Source organism: Crinia signifera, chromosome 11, assembly GCF_055691185.1.
Source record: "Crinia signifera chromosome 11, ASM5569118v1, whole genome shotgun sequence".
Taxonomy (NCBI): domain Eukaryota; kingdom Metazoa; phylum Chordata; class Amphibia; order Anura; family Myobatrachidae; genus Crinia; species Crinia signifera.
The window spans coordinates 84,216,841-84,238,790 of NC_139227.1; the positions used below are offsets into that span (position 1 = coordinate 84,216,841).

The 21,950-nt window shown below is 42.7% G+C and overlaps 1 protein-coding gene across 1 annotated transcript in view; it reads left to right on the forward strand.

The window, feature by feature from the left end:
• The window catches only part of LOC146045082 (mucin-5AC-like), a 110,624-nt gene extending 89,355 nt beyond the window's left edge, over nt 1–21,269 (forward strand). The window contains exons 18-24 of the mRNA XM_083163766.1: nt 2,012–2,124; nt 4,377–4,408; nt 9,219–9,396; nt 15,317–15,426; nt 15,841–15,881; nt 20,933–21,052; nt 21,174–21,269. Coding sequence (XP_083019892.1) covers nt 2,012–2,124; nt 4,377–4,408; nt 9,219–9,396; nt 15,317–15,426; nt 15,841–15,881; nt 20,933–20,981 — 523 coding nt within the window. The 3' untranslated portion in view covers nt 20,982–21,052; nt 21,174–21,269. The remainder of the gene's footprint in view (nt 1–2,011; nt 2,125–4,376; nt 4,409–9,218; nt 9,397–15,316; nt 15,427–15,840; nt 15,882–20,932; nt 21,053–21,173) is intronic.
• Nucleotides 21,270–21,950: the final 681 nt, after the last annotated feature.

Here is a 21,950-nt window from a genome sequence, read left to right on the forward strand (position 1 = left end):
ACTGTTATAGGTAGGTACCCATCTTCTTTCGAGGTTCTCCCTAAATCTATTCCTAAGCCACCAAATAACTCCTTGACTAGAGCTCATCATATGATTACTGCTGCCAATAGCTATATACAGGTTGAGTATCCCGTATCCGAGTATCCGTTATCCGAATTATTCCGAAAACCAGACATTCCAGAATGTCAACAAAAAAATTTTTTTTTGCTAAAAACTCACTGGGGACATTTGTAACAGCACTACTGGTGACATGACATGTAACTGGCACTATATATGTGCAAGAAAATGATTGCTTGGCATTCAAATTCAATATCTGAGATAGTACACAAATTTTGTTTCATGTTTTGAAACCTTGTTTTTTGAAGAAATAAAATATATTTGTGTGTATTTTATGTGGTAATAAAATATATTTGTGTGTATTTTATGTGTTTATACAGCATACATGCAAGATACTTCAAAATACATGATTGAAATAATAAAATATTCCAAAATACGGAATATTCCGTTATCCAAAATTCTCCTGGTCCCGAGCATTTTGGATACGGGATACTCAACCTGTACTGTAGCTGGTTATTTGAAGAACACTAGACCACCCGGGTGCCGGATGGGTTCCCGACAGTCGGGATCCCGACAGTCATTTACCCGACGTCGGCATCCCGACTGTCAAAACCCGACGACGGCCACCCGCTATTTTCCCTCGTGGGGGTCCACGACCCCCATAGAGGGAGAATAGAATAGGTGGCTCGCGTAGGGGCTTTTTTGCACTCGCCATGCTGTCTGACTCCGGGCAGTCGGGATCCCAACGTCGGGATAGTGACTGTCGGGATCCCGACTGTCGGAGTCCCATACCACACCCGACCACCCACTACTCCCACTTTGCTCAATTCCATCTGGAATTCATTTTCTATAGATTATGTAGATCACAAGACTTTTGCATAAATACTTGAACTTGCAACTGTAATATTACCAGTTACCACATGCCAGTTGGTCTTAAAAAAAATTGTATGCTTTCTGCTCTAAAAATACAGTGAGAAGTTGGAACCGGTTTGCAATCGGAGCCTAAAAAAAGCAGGCCATTTCATTGGCTGAGTTACGGGAACAAGTCACACATTATATTTCTGGCCGCTAAAATAGTCTTCCATTACATCCTGGCCCTTTATCTCTCCTGCTTAATACATAGACCCCTACATCGTTTGATTACAATGTCACAAACCTGATACTATAAAGAAGTGCAGCATTTAACCATTTGGCCACACAGTCAGCCATCAATACAATGTATTAACATTGTATTTCTTGCTTCTCATAAAATTATGCAGTTTTTAGATTTTTACATATTAACCCCTTCACTGGCAATCCCGAGAATTTTCCGGGCTATGCCTTAATGCCCAAGCTGGTAATCCCGGTAAATTCTCAGGATTGCCAGTGATTAGCACCGGGCAGCGCTGCTGAGTTCATCGCTGAACTCGGGCAGCTTCAGCGTTGCCCGCCCCCCCCCCCCCCCCCCGGCTGTTACATTACAGCCTGCGCCACCGGCTTATGACAAGCCGGGTTGCAGCATGTAGGAACTGGGAGCCGGGGCGCAGGGCCGGGCAACGGCTGATTGTCGCTGCTCGGACCCAGGGGAGACAGTGGTGGTTTTGTTTAGGGAGCGCTTCCCATAAAAAACTCACCCACTGGGGATGGATCCCTAAAAGAAAACCCACCACTGAAGGGGTTAAGGGAGACATTGAGACTGATAGTGTAAACAGTGTACATGACCACACGGCAATGGCCACACCCACACTGCACTGGCCATGCCCATATGACACTGGCCACACCCACATAGCTTTGATCCATCCTCCTCCACTTCTTATAATAGGCTGTTGAACAATTTCAGTCCCAGGCCCATGTGGCCCTGTGTGTCCTTATATCACACATGCAGATAATTAGAATGGGTTAGAGTTTATATATTAGTGTCACTGCTATGCATGTGTAGGAGAAATAGCAAGTTTGATTGCTTTATATATTTTAGTCCAGAAGAAGATGCAGTACTGAATAATGATAAACGTTTGGTTGAGGGCTGCTTCTGCCCACCAGGTACTACGGTGTCCAGCCCAGGCTCGGATGTTTGTGTGAATACTTGTGGTAAGAAGAAATGGCTGTCCTTTGAAAATGTAGATATGCTTCATAATTATTGAGATTTATATACACTTACATTCCTAGTGATTATTTATAAGTATTATAAAACAATCTGACATTTTGAAAAATATATACAAGAAGGATAGGCAGAGAGAAGAAACAGGAATGCAATTACTAGTCAGAAGAAATGGTATCTATCTATCTATCTATCTATCTATCTATCTATCTATCTATCTGTATATACTATGGCCCTTATTCAGATCTGATCACAGTACAAATTTGCTCTTAAAATGGGCAAAACCATGGGGCAGATGTAACATATATAGAGAGAGTTAGATTTGTGTGAGTTGTTTTGTTTCTGTGCAGGGTAAATACTGGCTGCAATATTTTAACACTGCAATTTAGATGTCAGTTTCAACACACCCCACCCAAATTGAACTCTCTCTCTGCACATGCTACATCTGCCCCACCTGCAGATCAGATATGATTAGCACCCCTATAGTACCTCTCTGTTAACAGAGGGACTGAAAGGGAAATGGATAGAAACAAGATAGAGGTGCGCTACAGTTTTATCACCAATGCCCACTTAACAGATGGCTAGTAAAACAAAAAGAATATCAAATCGATATAAACAAATAACATTTATTCAGTAGTACAGCATGTAGTTTATCTTCAGTTAGACATTTCCATTTTTCACGATGTGCCACATACAGAAATACTTCGCAGTCCTGCGCGTTTCGTTCTTCAGGAATTGATCAGGGGCAATGAATATCTAATATGATAGTATGAATAGTGTAGAAATAAAATGCTATTCCTATATTTTGTGCAGTAATATGCTGCAGTATAACAAGTAGATTAAATTTTATAGTAGGTAATTTTATGATCACCTAGTTCACAAGAAGACTAGGTGTCCACTGGCTTTGTGAACCTGTGGTACACGGCACACTTCTCTTTGAGCTTCAGAAAAATCTGCATTTCTATGTTTGTGGAGTGACACCTACTTATTAGTGAATATCTTTTTTGGGAACCTATACTTCTTGTGAACTCGGTGATCATAAAATGACCTACTATAAAATGTAATCTACCTGTTGTACTACAGCATATTACTGCACAAAGTAAAGGAATAGCAATTCATTTCTACACTATTCATACTATCAAATTAGATGCATTCATTGCCCCTGATCAATTCCTGAAGGACGAAACGCGTAGGACTAAAAGTATTTCTGTGGCACACCGTGAAAAATGGAAATGCATAACTGAAGATAAACTTTTTGTTATTCTTTTTGTTTTACTAGCCACCTGATAAGTGGGTATTGGTGATAAAACTGTAGTGCACCTCCTATCTTGTTTATATATATATATATATATATATATATATATATATATATATACAGTATAAATACGGCTAACTACTCCTCACCTCTATGAGGTGAAGTACCACCATTGACCACTACATTCCACTCAATGGGGCAGATGTATTAAATCTTAACAAGAGATAAATGCAAGTGTGATAAGGAGAGATAAACGTCCAGCCAATCAGCTCCATACTGACTTTTTTCAAACACAGCCTGTAACATGGCAGTTAGCAGGTGATTGGCTGGATGTTTATCTCTCCTTATCACCCTCGCATTTATCTCTTGTTAAAGCTTAATACATCTGCCCAAATGGACCACAGTGGAAGCAATTTTTGCAGGGATACTGATCTGTTTCAGACTTGTTTCAAATATGAAGAGGGAGCTGTGAAGACAGGGATTGGAGGTACAGTAGGAGCAGATAGGGACTGGGGGGGGGGAGTGGAGAGTTTGTAGGCTAAAAACTGTCACAGCTGAAAGTGTAAGTAGAAACGGTCACAGCTCACAGTGAAAGCACATAGCAGAAGTCGACGTTTTGCCCGGCTTCTAAATAGTACAGTACATTCTAATACTACACTGAGTATCATATTGAACTAATTAAAATTATTGTTGTTATACACATTGAAGTGGGTGAAAAAAGGCAGACTAGATGGGCCATGTGGTTCTTATCTGCCGTCAAATTCTCTGTTTCTCTGTTTCTATGTGGTGGAGTCATATATGGGTCATATACCGTTTACAGCACTTGTAATCATACTTGCCTACCTTTTAGAGTTCCCTCTCCGGGAGAAGCCTGGAGAGGAGACTCTGTGCTTAATATTTAATGGCAGAGGGATCACAAAGGGGATTTCAGGGATTGCTGGCAGCACCCAAGTGTACATTGACATACCTGTATTCTTTGTCTTTCAGGATGTGTTGGACCTGACAATATACCACGAATGGTGGGTGTTATTTCTAAACGTTTTCCTTTTCTCTATCTCTAATCTACAATAAGACACAATGGGTTAGATGTATTATAGCGGCATTTATTGTGCAAGATGCCAGAGTCTACTGGGGGTCAACCTAGAGCCTACACATGGCCACACCCCCCCCCCCCCCTTCTGTTAAAATGCACCTGGTTGCAGATAACACAAAGTTATGTACTAATATGTCCTTATAGACATATAGGGGGAAGTCAACTGAGCTTAAGGTTTAACACATCCAATTTTGAATGCATGCCCCCAATACCTGCAGTATCCAATTAAAAAAAGGCGTTGCAGCATTTTCAGAGCTGAAAACCCTGCAATGTATGTAAGAAAAACAAAACCCCTAACTGCCCAGTGCTCTCCAGTGGTCTCCTGGACTCCTTGTGGTCTCCCATTTATCTTACCACTGTAGAGGATGTTGTTGGGACTTACAGAGTCTTCTGCGTGGCACAAGGGTTGTCAGATTTGCTCTGGGGGTATGTGAATAAAGGTCACCCCACCCTATGTTTAGTCCTGCAATTGAATACTGTAACCAAAACATGCAGCTCCAGGAAAAACTTGCTCCATGGGGTTTATTGGAGTTTCCGCTGGCAACACCATGGATTGTAGCATGGCAGGATTTCCGTAATCTAATACGTCATGTGTGAGCGAACAAAAGTCCACACTAGGGGATATACTGTATTTACTAAAGTTCAGTGGTCGAAGTGGAAATTTTGAAGTGGGGGTATGGAAATTTTGAAGTGGGGGTATGGAAAAGTAAAGAGTGAATATAGTGCGCACCTTCGGACACCCCCCTGTCCATCAACGTCCCCTGCCAGACTTCCCCGTTGTACAGGGGTATTACAAAAGCACAATATGTGCTGCTGAGTGATCAGAGAGCATCCTGAGGGGGAAAAAAAAACTTTTTTTTTTATCTTCAGATTAAAGTGGGGGTATGCCATACCCCCGTATACCGCCCCACTTCGACCACTGCTAAAGTTTCTAAAAATGAAAAGAGGTCATGTATCCCATAGCAACTAATCAGTTTGTGAAATATATGGATGTGCCAGCGCTGGCTGTACCAATAATTTGGACCAGACGGTTCTCATGGATAATTATACAATTTATTAATACAAATACATAATAAAATAGTAAGATAAAATGTGAATCAATTTAGAGCAATGTGCACATTTGAAGTTCTATCTCAGGGATAATTCGATATATTGGAGCATCTATGTCACATGGACAATTTGAGCATATATTTTCCAGACAAAAATGTTTATATTACCATCTGGTTGTCCTGGTGGAGATTTGTATCCAGGATGTAGTGACCCAATAGTCCTTGTTTGCCCTATAATTGCAAGGGCTCAGGCTTCCCAATTAGACAATCTTCATCTGTGCTGGAACAATTAGGGACAATGAAGATATCCCAAAGGGATGAATCCAGATGTTTCTTATGAGGAATGTCAATAGGGGATGAACAGGTCGCTATGGAGGTCAGGATGGTGTCAGCAAGTACTGTGTCGGCAGCTCAACACGTTTCCCTGGATATCTCCGGCTTCCTCAAGAGCAAGTGTCAACTGTGAGCTCAATGCTCATATTTATACCAGAGAGTTAATTACCCAAGTGATTCACCTGTGTCTTAATTACACACTTGTGTCTTAATTACACACTAAAAACACGAGAAGTGGACCGATTGGCCTGGTGGTGCAGAAGCAACCATTTAGAGCTCAACCCACTCAAAACCATTGAGATGGTAGTGGACTTTAGGAAGAAGGCTGTTGGTGTTCCTCCGCTAACAATTGCTGACAGTGTGGTGTCGCTAGTGGACTCCTTCAAGTTCCTAGGAACCATAATCTCCCGGGACCTTAAATGGGTCCCGGGAGATTATTCTTCCTTAGGCAACTGAGGAAGTTCAACATCTCACAGAAGCTTCTGCTCCTCCTACTCCACAATTGTGGAGTCTGTACTGTGTTCCTCAATACAGGTCTGTTACGGCTCCACCAGCGAGAGACAAATGCAGACTCCAAAAGGTACAGTAGTCAGAACCGCGGAGAAGATAATCGGGACAGACCTTCCCTCTGTCCAGAGCAAAAAAGCGGGCAACAAAGATAGTCAAGGGCCAACTACATCCTGGCCATGGCTTGTTTAACCTGCTGCCATCAGGCAGACACTACAGGGCTATTCTCACCAGGTCCAACAGGAGCCTAAAAAGTTTCTTTCCTCAAGCGGTTCACCTGTTGACAAGTGAACTCATAAACACCTCACTGTCTAGTCGCGCCATAACCCTTTGCACATAATCTAACACTGTCGGTGTCCCCTCGGAATAGCTTTCTGTATGACTGTACATGTTCCCCCACCTGTTTATTGTTTATACTGTATGCTGTTTACTTGTTACCCACCTGGCTGCTGCACAGCAAACAAAAACCAAATTCCTAGCAAGTATACCTGGCAAATAAAGCTGGTTCTGATTCCGAATCGATCTCGAAACTGCTCAAGGGCATACCCCCAGCTTCTATGGGCTGCTTATGCTGCATCCCATTGAAGCTGTATCATGGCTCCGATGCCTGTTCAATGCATGTGACAGGCACTGGGACCGATGCATTCAAAGTATTGATCTCAGTACTGTGCATTTGCATACCCCAGGTTATATGGGCTGCTTCAGCTGCAAGAGGCAGTCTTGTAGGGAGGGAACACCTTCCAATGGGACTGCCTTGGGTGACTGGCAGGTCTAATTTTCAATAGCAAGTCTCACAGACTGCACCTGGATCCACTACAGTGACGGAATTTACCTGGGGGGGGGGGGGGGGGGGGCTGTAATCCTGCAGCCCATTGGTAAAAGCCACCACTGCTTAGTCTAATACCCTGAAAGATTAGGTAAGGGTATTGGTGGAGGAGCCCGAAAAGGAGACTATCAGCAGCACGTCTGGGGGCGGGGCCTGATGGCGACTTTAAAATCACCAGATTTTTTATATTTTAGCCCCCAGCCTCTCCCCCAAAATGCAGAATTTGGGAGGCTTGCCCACCTTTGCAGAGGGCCAGGAGGAGGAACCATTTTTTGGGAGCCTCCAGGCCGTTTCAAGAGGGTAGGAAACCCTGACATAACAAAAACACAAGCATGAAAATACATTATTAGTTCTTTTTCAGGTAAAAAAACACACTGTCATCTATACAAAAAAATTATCAGTATTGCCAATATCTGTTTTAGTTAGTTGTTGTTGCTGAATGGGCTAATAGTGGGATATATATGTATATATAGGGTGAAATGTAATCGGGTGCGATTTTTGGTAATGTGAGATTTTTTTTGTAAAAACAGTCAAAATCGCACATCTACCGATAATCGCACATCTGGTAGTGTGCGGTATGCGATAAAAATTTCACACATTTTGCCATGACTGAAAAATCGCACATCATGTATGCTAATAAAGCTATACTATTATGGACCGGCCTGCCTCATTACCAAATGGGAAGTCCTTGAAAAAGCTGCCCCTTTAGTGACAGCGAAACGCGTTGGTGATCAAGTTGGACCTGTTGTGGAAACTTTGTCCACCACCTGCTTATTCTTCTGGGACATTTCATCAATTTCTCAACACCTGGAGCACTTTATATCTGTCACAGTGCACTTTACAAAAAGCCCCCATACAAAGTCTTGGACTGGGACAACCACATACAAAATTGGAGTATCCATCCCATAATCACAAAAATGCACCTTAGAGAGGATCCCCACAAGCTAATAAGTCCACTGCGGACTGGGACACCTCCAGCGATTCATTGGGATTACAAATTGGATTCCAGCTGCTTCCATACTTCCCCCACAGGTTGAGATCTACCGGAGCAGGTTATATAATAACAGGTCCACACCAGTGTTTTTATTTGTATGTTTTATTGTATGTTCTGCTATACAGAATAAATATTTATTCTTATTGTATAAATTGGTTGACTCATTAAAATTTAAGAGCGCTGTAATATCTCTCTCTTTTTTTTCCATTTTGAATACCCAGGGACCTGACTAGTCCCTATTTGCAGCTGCTCGCTTTGAGTAAACCACCTTGATTAGCGCTCTAAGCAGTTTTCTGTATTTTGTTACCATATGGGAATGCCCAGCAGTTTCATGGGTGTTACCATGAGAACGCTTTGTGGGGGGCGGGTGACTGACATCACCGGATGTCAGCTGCCCGCCCATTTCCGTCCAAGCATCCACGCATATCTAAGTGACTTGAAAGTCATTTTAATATGCGTGCACCACAGCATGCTGGCGGCCGGCCATTCGCCAGGCGGGGTTTGGTGGACTCGCATGGTGTATGCTGTAGGCAGTGGTGCCGAGGGGGGTTATACTAATTATTCGGGCCAAGGTCTGGTGGAGGGGCTCAATGGGGCCCCCATTACCTGGCAGCAACAGCTCTTCTCAACCCAACACCTGCTGCTGTGTAATGGGCTGCAGTGTGGCCAGAGAGCTGCTTACATTGCTGTTTTTCTGTACATGTAGGGAACATGGCCATGCCTCTCATGATTAGGCTACGCCCCCTGAAAAGTACCGGGGCCCGGATGGTCTCTCTACTGCCCTATATGTAGACAGAATACAATGTCCAATGACTTACAGCTGGGGAGGGCTTAACTATGCCTGAAAGAACATATGCTGTCCCAGTAATAGACAAGCTTACATTTGCGAGCTATTAAGTTACTTGTCACCATGCTGTTTATAGGCGTCTCTGAGTTTGAAGATTCTGACACTGGCAGAATAGAGTTTATTGTGATTTTTCCATTTCTGAAGACAGCAATAATTGTAATCTAATTGTTCTCTTTACAGTTTGGAGAACTGTTCCAGCTTGGCTGCCAGGACTGTGTGTGCAGAGAGGGCGGCAGTGGAATCACATGTCAGGCACATGAGTGCATACCACTGGAAGAAGTAGAGTGCATACTGGAAGGTTTCTACCCAAAGATAGAGATCAGCCCCTCTGATGCCTGTTGCAATAAGACCGTGTGCAGTAAGTGCAACTGGTACACTCATTAAGTATAGGCAGAATCTATATGGCAAATTTTAACTAATGTTTCCTTGTGCAAGTGTGGTGAGAAAAGCACTGTTTATTTCAATGAAGACAACATTAAATTATTCAGAAATACACTCTATACATTGTTAATGGGGTACATGACTATACTAGCTGCAAATGTCTGTTTTGTTACGGAATATCTAAAAAGGTGTATAGAGGTCCATTTCCAGCAACCATTACTCCAGTGTACTAATGGTACATTGGTACATTGTACAATGGTACATTGGTAATTGCTTTAGAAAACGTATGGATTATTTGAAAACCCTTGTGCAATTATGTTAGCACCGCTGAAAATGAGTTTGCTCATTAGAGAGGCTATAAAACAGGTATTCCGTTGAGCTAGCTGAGTATCTGGAGCATCACATTTGTGGGTTCGATTATACTCTCAAAATGGTCAGAAAAAGAGAACTTTCATGTGACAGTCTAGTACAACACAAAAAGTAGAAAGAGGATTGGGAGGCCCAGATGCACCACTGAGCAAGATAAAAAGTACATTAGAGTCTATAGTTTGAGAAATAGACACCTCACAGCTCCTCAACTGGCAGCTTCATTAAATGGTACCCGCAAAACGCCACTGTCAACGTCTAAAGTGAATAGGTGACTCCGGGATGCTGGCCTTCTAGGCAGAGTAGCAAAGAAAAAGCCATATCTGGGATTGGCCAATAAAAGGAAACGATTAATATGGACAAAAAAACACAGACATTGGACAGAGGAAGATTGGAAAAAGGTTTTATGGACTGTCTAGAAGGCCACCTGGTTTTGGATCTGTATTTTTACATAATAACAGCTAAAATCACTGAATTATTATTATTTTATTTGTTCCTATGCTATTATTAACCTCAATAACATTCATCTACACTCATTTCCAGTCTATTTTGAATACCTCACAACTCAAAATATTGTTTTTAGGCTAAAAGGTTACACCAAGGTAGCTGGATGACTAAGCTAAGTGAAACAAGTGGACGGCACAAACACTGGACAGATATGGGACATACTTAGTAGCATGAGAATCTGTGGGTGTGGAGGGAACTCCTAAGAGATCTCCGAAACCCGCAGGACCCGGCGCTTAAGTCATATAAATAATTTATTGATTAAAAATGATGATAAATTGTAAAAAGTTGACCAGGTTTGGCTGCAGCAGGGGCAAGTAAGTCTGCTGGTGACTCACTGAGAATTTGGACAAGGGGATGGGTTTTGCACTTGCGCTGCCAAAAACTGGTTTAAATCACCTGTGATCCACACTGAACAGACGGACACCAGGGCACACTTTAAATAATGTAACAAAATTTTATATAAGACAAGACATATACAAATACACAAATAAAAAATGAATAAAAATTATATATGCATAAAAATATGGGCAGATACCATATATTCTAGAGATGGGTTGCTCATATGCAAATACTTAGTAGCACCCCTGGACTGATACGGAACACTTAGCAGCACCCCTGGACTGATAAGGCACACTTTGCATTAACCCTGAACTGATATGGCACACTTAGCATCACCCCTGGACTGACATGGCACACTTAGCAGCTCCCCATGAATTATACTGTACTTGGCTCACCCCAGAAATTATATGTCTGATTTAGCAGCACCCCTCATTCCTTGACAAAGGCCCTAGTGGCTGAAACGCATTGGGACACCTATTCCACATCCAGGACATCAGTAGCACACCTCCCATCATCACCACCCTCTGCCGCAGCCTCCTCCCAGCCGGGAGTCAGAGCCCGCAGCACACTGTAAGCCTGGCCAAGGGAGCCGCGATCTCACGAGAGCGGAACCCGGAAGTCACGGCAGAAGAGACTGTGGAGCCGGGTGACAGCGCACGGCTGTGTTCACCCGTGCACCAAGCAGCGACATCACAGCGGCAGCACCTTGAACTTCATCCGGTAAGAGTACATAGCGGGACGCCGCTCACTGCCCTCCACGCCGGTAACACCTATTTCAGAACACGCTACTGGACAAATCACCTTCACTATTCATTGATTCCTGTGCAGTTTTATACTACGTGACTTTACAGAGATCCACAGGACTCACTCATCCTTTACCCCACCCTGCTGTGGATATTATAAAATTATAACATTGCAGTAGTCCATTCCCCGATCCCTTTGCCCATTACAGCGGTCACCCACGCAGTGACATAGGTTCCTATAAGGGACCTATGGATATAAAGGGACCTATATAGGTCAGACTTATACCTCACTAATAGGCCTTGTGGAGTGATACCCCGCTGGCCTATTCCTGAAATACCAGGACTCCATACATTCTCCCACTGCAACATAACCTTATTGTGACAAATAAAAATTCCCTTTAACTTTTACACCATCTCTCCATCTTTAATTATTCATTAATTTGTCTCCAGACTGCTAGTCTCACACACACCACAGGTGAGCGCAGTATATTCAATCCCTTTTCTATACTGTACTACATAGGGTGTTTAGGACCCACCCGATATACCGCAGCTCCCTACACATTCAAATTAGACCTCCATATGGTCATATCAGTAGGACGCACACATACTGTAACTTGAGTGCTTTCTACCTACCATCCATTACACTGCTGTCCCCGCTATTAGGAAATTCTGCCTACTTTAAACTCTTCTCCAATCAGCGCGGCGATAACACAGCCAGCAACAGCACTCACTCCTTGCTTGCAGCCTTCCCTCGTCCTCTGTACAATCTCCTCCTTCTTGGCCGGGATCCGCTTCTCCATGCTGCCACCATTGAATTGTAATTTTCCTGCCTGGACCCGCTCTCCTTCCATGCAGTCCCTGCTTTCTGATCTGGCTGCAGGCTTCTCCATGGTATCATTAAGGTCCCCAATGTGCACTCTTTTTTGTAGTATTCGCTCCATAAGACGCACACACTTTTCCGCCCACTTTTTTGGGGGGGAAAAGTGCATCTTTTATGGAGCGAAAAATACAAAATATATCAAATGAAATATGTACTGTAGGTCACCCACTATCCTCCAAATCCCTTTTTGGCAAGGATCGTAGAGATATACAACAAAGAAGGAGTGGTGTCCATAGATTGGTCACCGCTGGTAACCTCTAAAGGTCTGTATAATAATCCACAATAAAATAGCTCCCATGTTTTTATTATTAAAAAGTCCATAAAAATGTAGAGTGTAAAAGAATGTAAAAAATTAAGTTCACAACAAGGTAAGTACTGTGACACTTCCAAGGTCATGCACACTTTCCTGTGGTGTCTTTCCAGAGTTTTAATACATTGGAGGTGTCACAGTACTTACTGTACCTTGTTGTGAACTTAATCTTCCCACTTCCTTACTATTGAAGTTTTGGATACTTGAAATGTAAAAGATCTATAATCTCTATCATAAGGCCATTTTTTTTAGACTCTGTTGATTTTTTTCATCTATTGGACGTCAAGTCCCCTCATCTTTAAAAGTCAAATAGATATCACATATTGTATTAACTCAAGTGTTACCCCTGATGAGATCTCTATGAGACAAAATGCGTTAGGTAAGCTGTGAACTGGCTCAAGCAATTGTGAAGAACCTTTGAAAATTGATGTGAAAACATTTTACATTTTTATGGACTTTTAATATAAATAATTATTTTGTAGTTGATAATTATTTTTATTTGCAGTTACAAGGGACTGCTATGGGTTCCAATATAGCCACTTCTTATGCTAATCTCTATATGCACATATACGAACCACAATACATTATGGCTAAGAGTTTATTTTTTATATAATCGGTATATAAGGTAGATTCATTATTTTTGATTGGGACCGATCAAGCTCCTGACTGACTTCATAGACCATATCAACTCCCTGGCTACTTCCATTAGATTTACTTTAGCATTCAGTGATGCGAGCATTGTAAATAATAATGGTGTAATTTTTACACAATTGTTTAGAAAGTCTACAGGTGAGAATTCTTTATTATTTCACTTCAACACTTTGCATAAATTTGAGGTGTGCTTTTGGTCATTGTCCTGATGGAGGAGGAAATTGGCTCCGATCAAGCACTGTCCGCATGGCATTTCAAAATGGAATGATAGCCTTCCTTATTCAAAATCCCTTTTTTCCTTGTACAAATCTCCCACTTTACCAGCACCAAAGCAGCTCCAGACCATATCATTACCTCCACCATACTTGACAGATGGTGTTAAACACTCTTCCAGTTTTTCTGTGTAATCCAAACACCTCAAGCTTCGATTCGTCTGTCTAGATCATCTTTTCCTTTTATTGACCAGTCTCAGATTTGGCTTTTTCTTTGCCACTCTGCCTAGAAGGATTTTAGTATTTATGTTTATACATACTATCATACCTCCCAAGGAGCTTGGGAGCCGGAGGAGGGACAGGGGACTGCACGCCGTTTCAGGGGTGTGGCCTAATTTCAGGGTGTGGCATATACTCACGGCTCACCCACGAGGCCACGCCCCTGTTTTGACACTATGGGGGCATGACCCAGAGGCTCTGTGAGCCTCTAGCCATGCCTCTAGCCATGCCCCCAGCCCCCTGTCTGCAGGCATAGACGCTGTGCGCATGCGCACAGCATTTATTCCCCGCTGCTCACCAGTTGACAGAGGGGACTCCCAACATCCCCCCCTCGCCGCGAGACACTGCCGGCTGGGGGAGGGACGCGGGAATGTCCCTGAAAACCGGGACATTCCCGCGGTTTTCAGGACTGTTGGGAGGTATCTGCTATCTCTTTTATATGATTATATATAATCTCTTAATTTATACTTTTATTGTCAATAATTGTTTTTAAAACCTGTCTGAACAAAATAAATGTATACATTTTAATATATGGATTATTGCTAAACACAGAATGTCACAGAGTTCATTGTATAACATCTATATAGATGCCACCATACTCACCATAGTAATCACACTCACCTTAATACATACAAGTACATACATACATAAATTAAAAATAGGGTTTTATTTTATGGATTGATCAATGCATTTAAGTTAAAGACAATTTACAGTTTGGTACTTATGTAGTATCTGGGCTGCCGATTTTTTGATTGTATGCCTTAAGTTAAGGCATACAATCAGATGCGATGCGATATCGCATCGCATCGCATACGACCATATCGCATGCGATGCGATGCGATGCGATGACCCGATTTTTCTATAGGATTCAATGTTAAAATGGACTGAGTCCATTTTAACATGGAATTCAATGGGAAAAAGGGGTCCTTTTCATACCCCTACTATCCAAGTGGGCATGGAGTTGGATATAAACCTGTGGCAAGCGTAGCGAGCCACCGAGCCCGAAGCGTGGCGAGCGAAGCGAGCCCCGCGAGGGGACGGTATTCTGTGTCCCCTCGCGGGGCTCGCTACGCTCGCCACGCTTCGGGCTTATATCCAAGGTTTATATCCAACTCCATGCCCACTTGGATAGTAGGGGTATGAAAAGGACCCCTTTTCCCATTGAATTCCATGTTGAAATGGACTCAGTCCATTTTAACATTGAATCCTATGGAAAAATCGGGTCCATCGCATTGCATCGCATGCGATATGGTCGGGTGCGATGCGATGGACCCGATTTCAAAATCGGCAGCCCAGTTACTACATAAGTACCTACAGTTTCCTTTTCCCTCTGAGCAGATGACTGCAGCTTGGCCTGGGATCAGACATCTGTTTAAATGAAAATTCATTTATTTCTCAGCAACTTGATCACGTTCTGCTGCCATTAGCTCTTGTACACAATGTCCATAAATTAGTTAGCCCTTTAGTTCTGTTATTTCTCGGATGTTAGTTGTGTTAAACTAGAACTGCAGAACTGTACACATAGAACCTTTACATGCTTGCAGTTTGAATCTTGTCCACCATATAAAGTATAGTTTTTGAGCAATCTCTTGATTTTCATGTCTATGCAGAGTGTGACACCAGCCTGTGTATATTCAATTCATCCAAATGCCAACTTGGCTACGAAGCTGTTCACCACATTCCAGAGGGATATTGCTGTCCTGTATATACTGTACGTGTGGTAAGTTCAGATGCAACATGTTTTGTCACCTATGTCAATATGAGCAATATGAACAGCTTCCTCCATAATATAGTCAATTTGAATAAATATCAGTACGTAGGTAGGAATCGGCATTCAAGAGGCTTTCTTTCGTAGTGAAATAGCAAGTTTATTGATGATCCAACTTGTTGCGGTTATTGTTTTTAATCTTATTTTTAACTTCTCTAAAATATCACTATTGTTTATATTGTGTTGCTAAGTGACCGACCTCCACACGTGGGCTGGTGGCGCACTACAGTGACGTCATCATAGTTTATCTCTTTCTTCTTTATAACTCTTCAAGGCATAGTACATCTGCCCACAAGTGTAAAATAAGACAAGACATTGTGAATAGCATACAAAACACATGTAAATGTTTGCCATGTTCTCTTTCAGTTCCTAAGCAAGTCTGTGTGTATGGAAAAGCAGAATACTTGGTAAGCTTTTAATCAATGCAGCCAATTGGCATTCCTTACTATTTCAGTGCCTTCCCCTTATCGATGTACCCATTTATCAATATTAATGCATTGGCTCTTTAATTAAAATGAAAATACAGTTTAAATTAATAGAGCATCAGTGATTTAAAAGCACACTTTATAATATTATTATTATTAATAATAATATTGTTTATCTATATGGCGCCACAAGTGTTCGACAGATATTTCCACCAATACTTGATTAAAATTTCTCAGCATCCTCTTTATTTTCTTGATCTGATGTAGTTTGAGCAGTTACCTAGATTCGTAAGACATTTCAACATTTTCCTCACTCAACATCATACAAAAATAGGTTAGCGAGATCTGGCGGCTGCTAATATTGATTCGACCCGGTGGTGGAGTGCCGGCATCTGCTGGCAGGGAGGGAGGGATTGTTAGGGGGAGTGGGGAGCTGGGCCATACTGTAATAAGTAGAGATGAGCGGTCCAGATTCTCGGGAATCCGAACGGCTCTGAACACAGCCGGCCCGACTGCCCGCGAGCCGCGCTCGTGATTTTCCGACATTGTTGGAAACCCGAGCATGGCAGAACGCAGAAATCTGGCATCGGATTCTCGCGAGACGGCGAGTCTATAAAAGCTTGACGGCCCGAGAATTAGGCGCCATTTCACAGTCACGCTTCCAGCTGCGCACAGCTCTGCTCGTGGCCGGTCTGGGCATTGTGCACTTGGGTGTTGAAGTTGAACTTGTCATCAATCACTTGTCATCAATCATTTATTAGTGTGCAGAGGGGTGTTGTGCAGACAGCAGAGGGTGCTGTGCAGTGCAGACAGAGGAGTGTTGTTCAGTGCAGACTGCAGAGGGGTTTGTGCAGTGCAGAAGGGTTTGTGCTGTGCAGACTGCAGAGAGGTTTGTGTGCTGGGTTATATATTAGTTCATATATATATATATATATATATATATATATATATACTTACTGTATTTGCCGGCGTATAAGAGGACTGGGCGTATAAGACAACCCCCCAACATTTCCACTCAAAATATAGAGTTTGTTATATAAGTGCACCTGGCGTATAAGACGACCCTCCCACTTGGAGGCATGTTTTTCAGGGAAAAAAAAGTAGTCTTATACGCCAGCAAATACAGTAATTATATTGTAGTAAAGTAATTGTACTGGTCGTGTGTTAGGCAGGCTGTCAGTGTATTGGGGTACAGTAGTACACAGGCAGGCTATCAGTCAGCTTTTATATTATATATATAATATACTTAATTATATTGTAGTAATTGTTTGTACTGGTCGTGTGTCAGGCAGGCTGTCAGCCAGCTTTTCATTGTTAATTTTTTTTTCATTGTGATGTGTGGTCACTGTGGTGTGCTTCACTGCAATCCAATACACCATATACTACTGTCAGAAGCAGAACAAGTTCCGTGTGCACCCCAATAGTATACACCACAAGTTCCTTGTGTGATTGTTTTATGTCCACGCACCATTATACAAGCTGCGCATTAAAAATAATAAAAAGTAAAAAAATCCAACTCAATTTTTCTCTTCTTTATTCATTCTTTATGTGTACTGCACCCATAGTATACTGTCAGAAGGTGCATGTGTGATTGTTCGGCCTTCACACAGCTATTAGCTGCGCATTTAAAAACAAAATTATTATTGTTTGTGTATACTGTGTACTGTACCCCAATACATCATACTGATACTGTTAGAAGTTCCGTGTGTTAATAACCAGCCAACTTGCTGCAGACCTTGGCCTAAATTTATTGAAAACAACATTGTGAGCTGTAATGTGGTCAAAATTGTCTGGAAAGGGCTGGAAATTAATATTATTGAGGTAAAAATTACGTGATTTGGGCGTTTTTTGACCATTTAAAAAAAAAAATCCAAATCCAATGCCTTTTACCGCTGTTTGACAAATCCAAATCCAAATCCCGGCAATGAATCCAAATCCAAATCTTTGGCCCTGGCGATCATCTCTAGTAATAAGCAGCATTGCTTTATTCCGAGATAGTAGAAGTAGACTGTGCTGCAGTCTATTTCTACATTTATGTACACATCAATAGTCTCTGCTGGAACCAACACATTTTTATGAGCTCTGCAGTCTCTCGACTACCAGAGATAGATGGAGTAATGGAAATTATTATCCCAGGTAGATGATAAATAAAAGTAGAACCTAATCGTTTATTCAGTCCTGTATTGGCTTCATGTCAATTCAGTAGTATTATAGAAAGCCTGAGATTGTGCTTTTGGTCATATATGGGGCATATTTATTAAGCCTGGCTGGTGATAATGCACCAGCTAATCAGCTCTCAACTACCATTTTTTCAAACCCAGCATTAACTTGGCAGTTAGGAGCTGATTCAATGTTGCCTTCACTTTATCACTTTATCACATAGCCAGGCTTAATAAATATGCCCCATAGTTCTAAAGGGAAAATGCAACAGTTGATATCATACAGTACAAAGAGGCGGATAACCCTAACCTTGTATAAAAGAGTAAGGACTCTCAGCTCTGATCTCTAGAAACTCACAAAAGGTTCTACCATACTTAAATACATAGGGGTATATTCAATGGTGCCGGCGAGCCCCTGACGGCGAGCTATACTGAGTGCAGTGCCGATAGGCCGCCATCAGAGTATTCAACGACATCCCCTTCACTTGTCGTTTCCACCTCGCTGGTTCTTTTTAATGAGGTGGAAACGGCGAGTGTGGCTGTCAAAACGGCCGGGCTCATGACAAAATGCAGCGGGCTCGCTGCATTTGTGGCGAACTTCGCCGTTCCAGGGAATCCTCGCAGTCCTCTGATGGCTATGATTTCCCGGAACATTGAGTACAGTGAGCAGCCAGCGAGGGGGTTAGATGGTGAGGATGGCTTGTTTTCAGTGCTGAAAACAAGCCATCCCTGCTGCACAAACCCCCTCTCTGGGGGCATTGAATACAGCCCATAGTCTAGTCTTGAGAAATTTTGAAAGGTGCCTCATCTCTCGCTTGAGCCTGAATTGAGGGAGGAGCCCGTAACGGACAACACATTTAAAAAATAAGTGCAGTGAGAAAACATGGAACAAATAAGTACTGTAGTAATAATTTATGTTAACCATTTGTGACACAATCATTAGATGTTAACTGTAGATTTATGGAGTAATTCTTCTTGACTCGAATCCTACTGTAACAAAATACAGTATTCCCTCAAATTTCTCTACATAGTACAATTAGGTAAAAACAGTGGCGGATTCAGGGGGGGGCACCCGGGCACGTGCCCCCCCTGTCATTTCATTTTGTAGCTAAGGACCAGGGCTTTCCAACGAGCCCAGCCCCGTGTCTCTAGCCCCCCGGGAACCAGAGATATCGCCTTGCAAAGCTGTAATGTTTTTTCCCCATAGGACCCCCACCCGGTTCCGACGGCTGCCAGTTCCCCCCCTGGCATCACAGAAGCTTGTGGTTGATTTCATTCAATTCCAAATCGCTTGGCCTTCAATATGATACCAGGATGGTCTATATTGGTCAATCGGTTCCAGAGATATTACGTGTAAACTAATTTTTTTATTTTTGAAATGTAATTTCATGGCTGTTCATGTTCTTTGAGGGCAGATTACTCTGGAACCAAACGTTCCAGTTTCACTGGACCAAAATCATTCAAAGCCCACTCAAAAGTTCTTCAATATGATACTTGTCTCATGTAAATGGATCAGTTGGTTCCGAAGATATAGCCGGTTAAATAAGATAACTGGTTAAAGGGGGGGGAGGGGTGGTTTTCTCTCCCCATCACACAAGAAAATGCAGGGACTAGGCTGGTGTAAAAGGGGCCAACCTGGGTGTGAAAGGGGTATTATTTCAAATAGCCTGGACCTGCAGTGCTCTGAATACAGCCAGGCTCTGCCACTGTCAGTGGCTATCACTTCTGCCTGGCGGCTGTCCCCCATTTACCGCGAGCATGTATTCCCCTTGGCAATGAGCATGTAATCCCACATGGCAATGAGCATGGAACCTCTGGCTATGAGCATGGAACCCTTGGCAATGAGCATGTAGATAAGCAGCACTTATGTAGCATAATTTTTAATAGGCATTATGGGGTTTGACATAATACATAATGAATATAATGGCGTGTAACGTAAAGTGTAATGGACATTATGGTGTAAATGTTTAATGCGCGCCTTTGGTGGACAATGTTCCTGTTTATGAAACGTATTGTGAATTTTGGCTTAATCTGTGTGGCATTATGTGAATTCTGGCTCAATCCGTGTGGCATTATGTGAATTTTGGCTCAATCCGTGTGGCATTATGTGAATTTTGTCACAATCGGTGTGGCATTATTTGAATTTTGGCTCAATACGTGTGGCATTATGTGAATTTTGGCTCAATCCGTGTGGCATTATGTGAATTTTGGCTCAATCCGTGTGGCATTATGTGAATTTTGGCTCAATCCGTGTGGCATTATGTGAATTTTGACTCAATCCATGTGGCATTATGTGAATTTTGGCTCAATCCGTGTGGCTTGATGTGAATTTTGACACAATCCATGTGGCATTATTTGACTCAATCCGTGTGGCATTATGTAAATTTTGGCTCATTCCATTTGGCATCATGTGTAAGGGGCAAGTATAATGGGGTTTAGTATTTTGTTGCATAATGTGTAGAAGTTGTATATGGTGTTGTACACTACACTCAAGGACATGCCCCCTGTTGAGTAGCCACACCACATTTTCCAGAGCGCGCCTTAGGCGCGCGCAAAACTACATCCTTCACTTTTGTCGCCATGGTGGGCCTGCGTACTTTAAATGCCAGGGCCTATTTTTAATCCCATTCCCACCCTCTCTCTGCTGCTCTCTTAGCATGTACACTGGCACCACTAACACCGCCCCCCCCACCACCTAAACCCTCTTTTATCATGGTGCCCCCCCTGTCATTTTATCCTGGATCCGCCCCTGGGTAAAAAGCTACAGTATAAATAATGTATTTAAGAATGAATGCAAAATATAAAATTAGCAATATATTTTTTTGCGAATAACCAAATGTAAAGAAGGTAAATGCTGATATTGTCTTTCTGCAGCCTGGAGCGCCAGTCTACATCAGTAACTGCCAGAGCTGTGAATGCTTAGAGAATGCAACCAGCACTACAGGGGTAGAGATAAATTGCATTCAATTGCCCTGTCATGCAGATTGTCTACTGGTAAGTCCATCATCTCATCACACGGTCATATACCTGCCCTGTCCTCACTAGTATTATTGGTGATTTTTCTGGAGAGGAAAAAAGTAATGTCATTAAACTTATGTAAATGTATTTACTACAGGGCTATGAATGGAAGGAGAGCCCAGAGGACTGCTGTGGAATTTGTGAACAGACTCATTGTGTCCTAAATCAGGATGGTGCACAGTATCTCATAAAGGTATGACCCATGTAGCCTAAATACTTGTTTTTATAGAATAACAGAATGAAAGTCACATGGGCCTGATTCAGTTACAATTATTGATAGACTGCGCTCCTGTTTGGTTTGCAGTACATATGCGCAAGGCTGTGATGAACTCCTGCAACTATTGACAGGGAGTGGGGGTGTGTGGGTGGAAACTGGCCATTTTTGGGAGTGGCAAGAAAAACGCTGGGATGTGCTGAAAAAAAGCTGGTAGTGTCAGAGAAAACACAGGTGTGCCAAAGGCACATAAAATACTTTCCTACCCTTCCAGAATGGCCGGGAGGCTCAAGAAAATCGGGGTTACCTCCCAGTCCCTGCCGAAAGGTGGGCATTGTGGCCCCACCCCCTGCTGTGCAATGCCACAATACCGACATTGCACAGTGGGGATGCGCAATTGCCACACCCCTACTCACAGGCAATGTAGTTAGCACTGCCTCCAGCCCCACCCCTTTTGTGGCATGGACACCAGCCCCGCCCCTACATCCTTGAGGTGACTGCCCCCCCCCCACCACACACACACACACACATATACGTACCCGCACTCACATACATACAGCCATTGGCGGAACTTGTTGGTGATGAGCCCAGGTGCAAAAATATAATCTGGGCCCCCCTCCTCCACCCCAACCCAAGTTCACAATGTGCAACATGACAGTG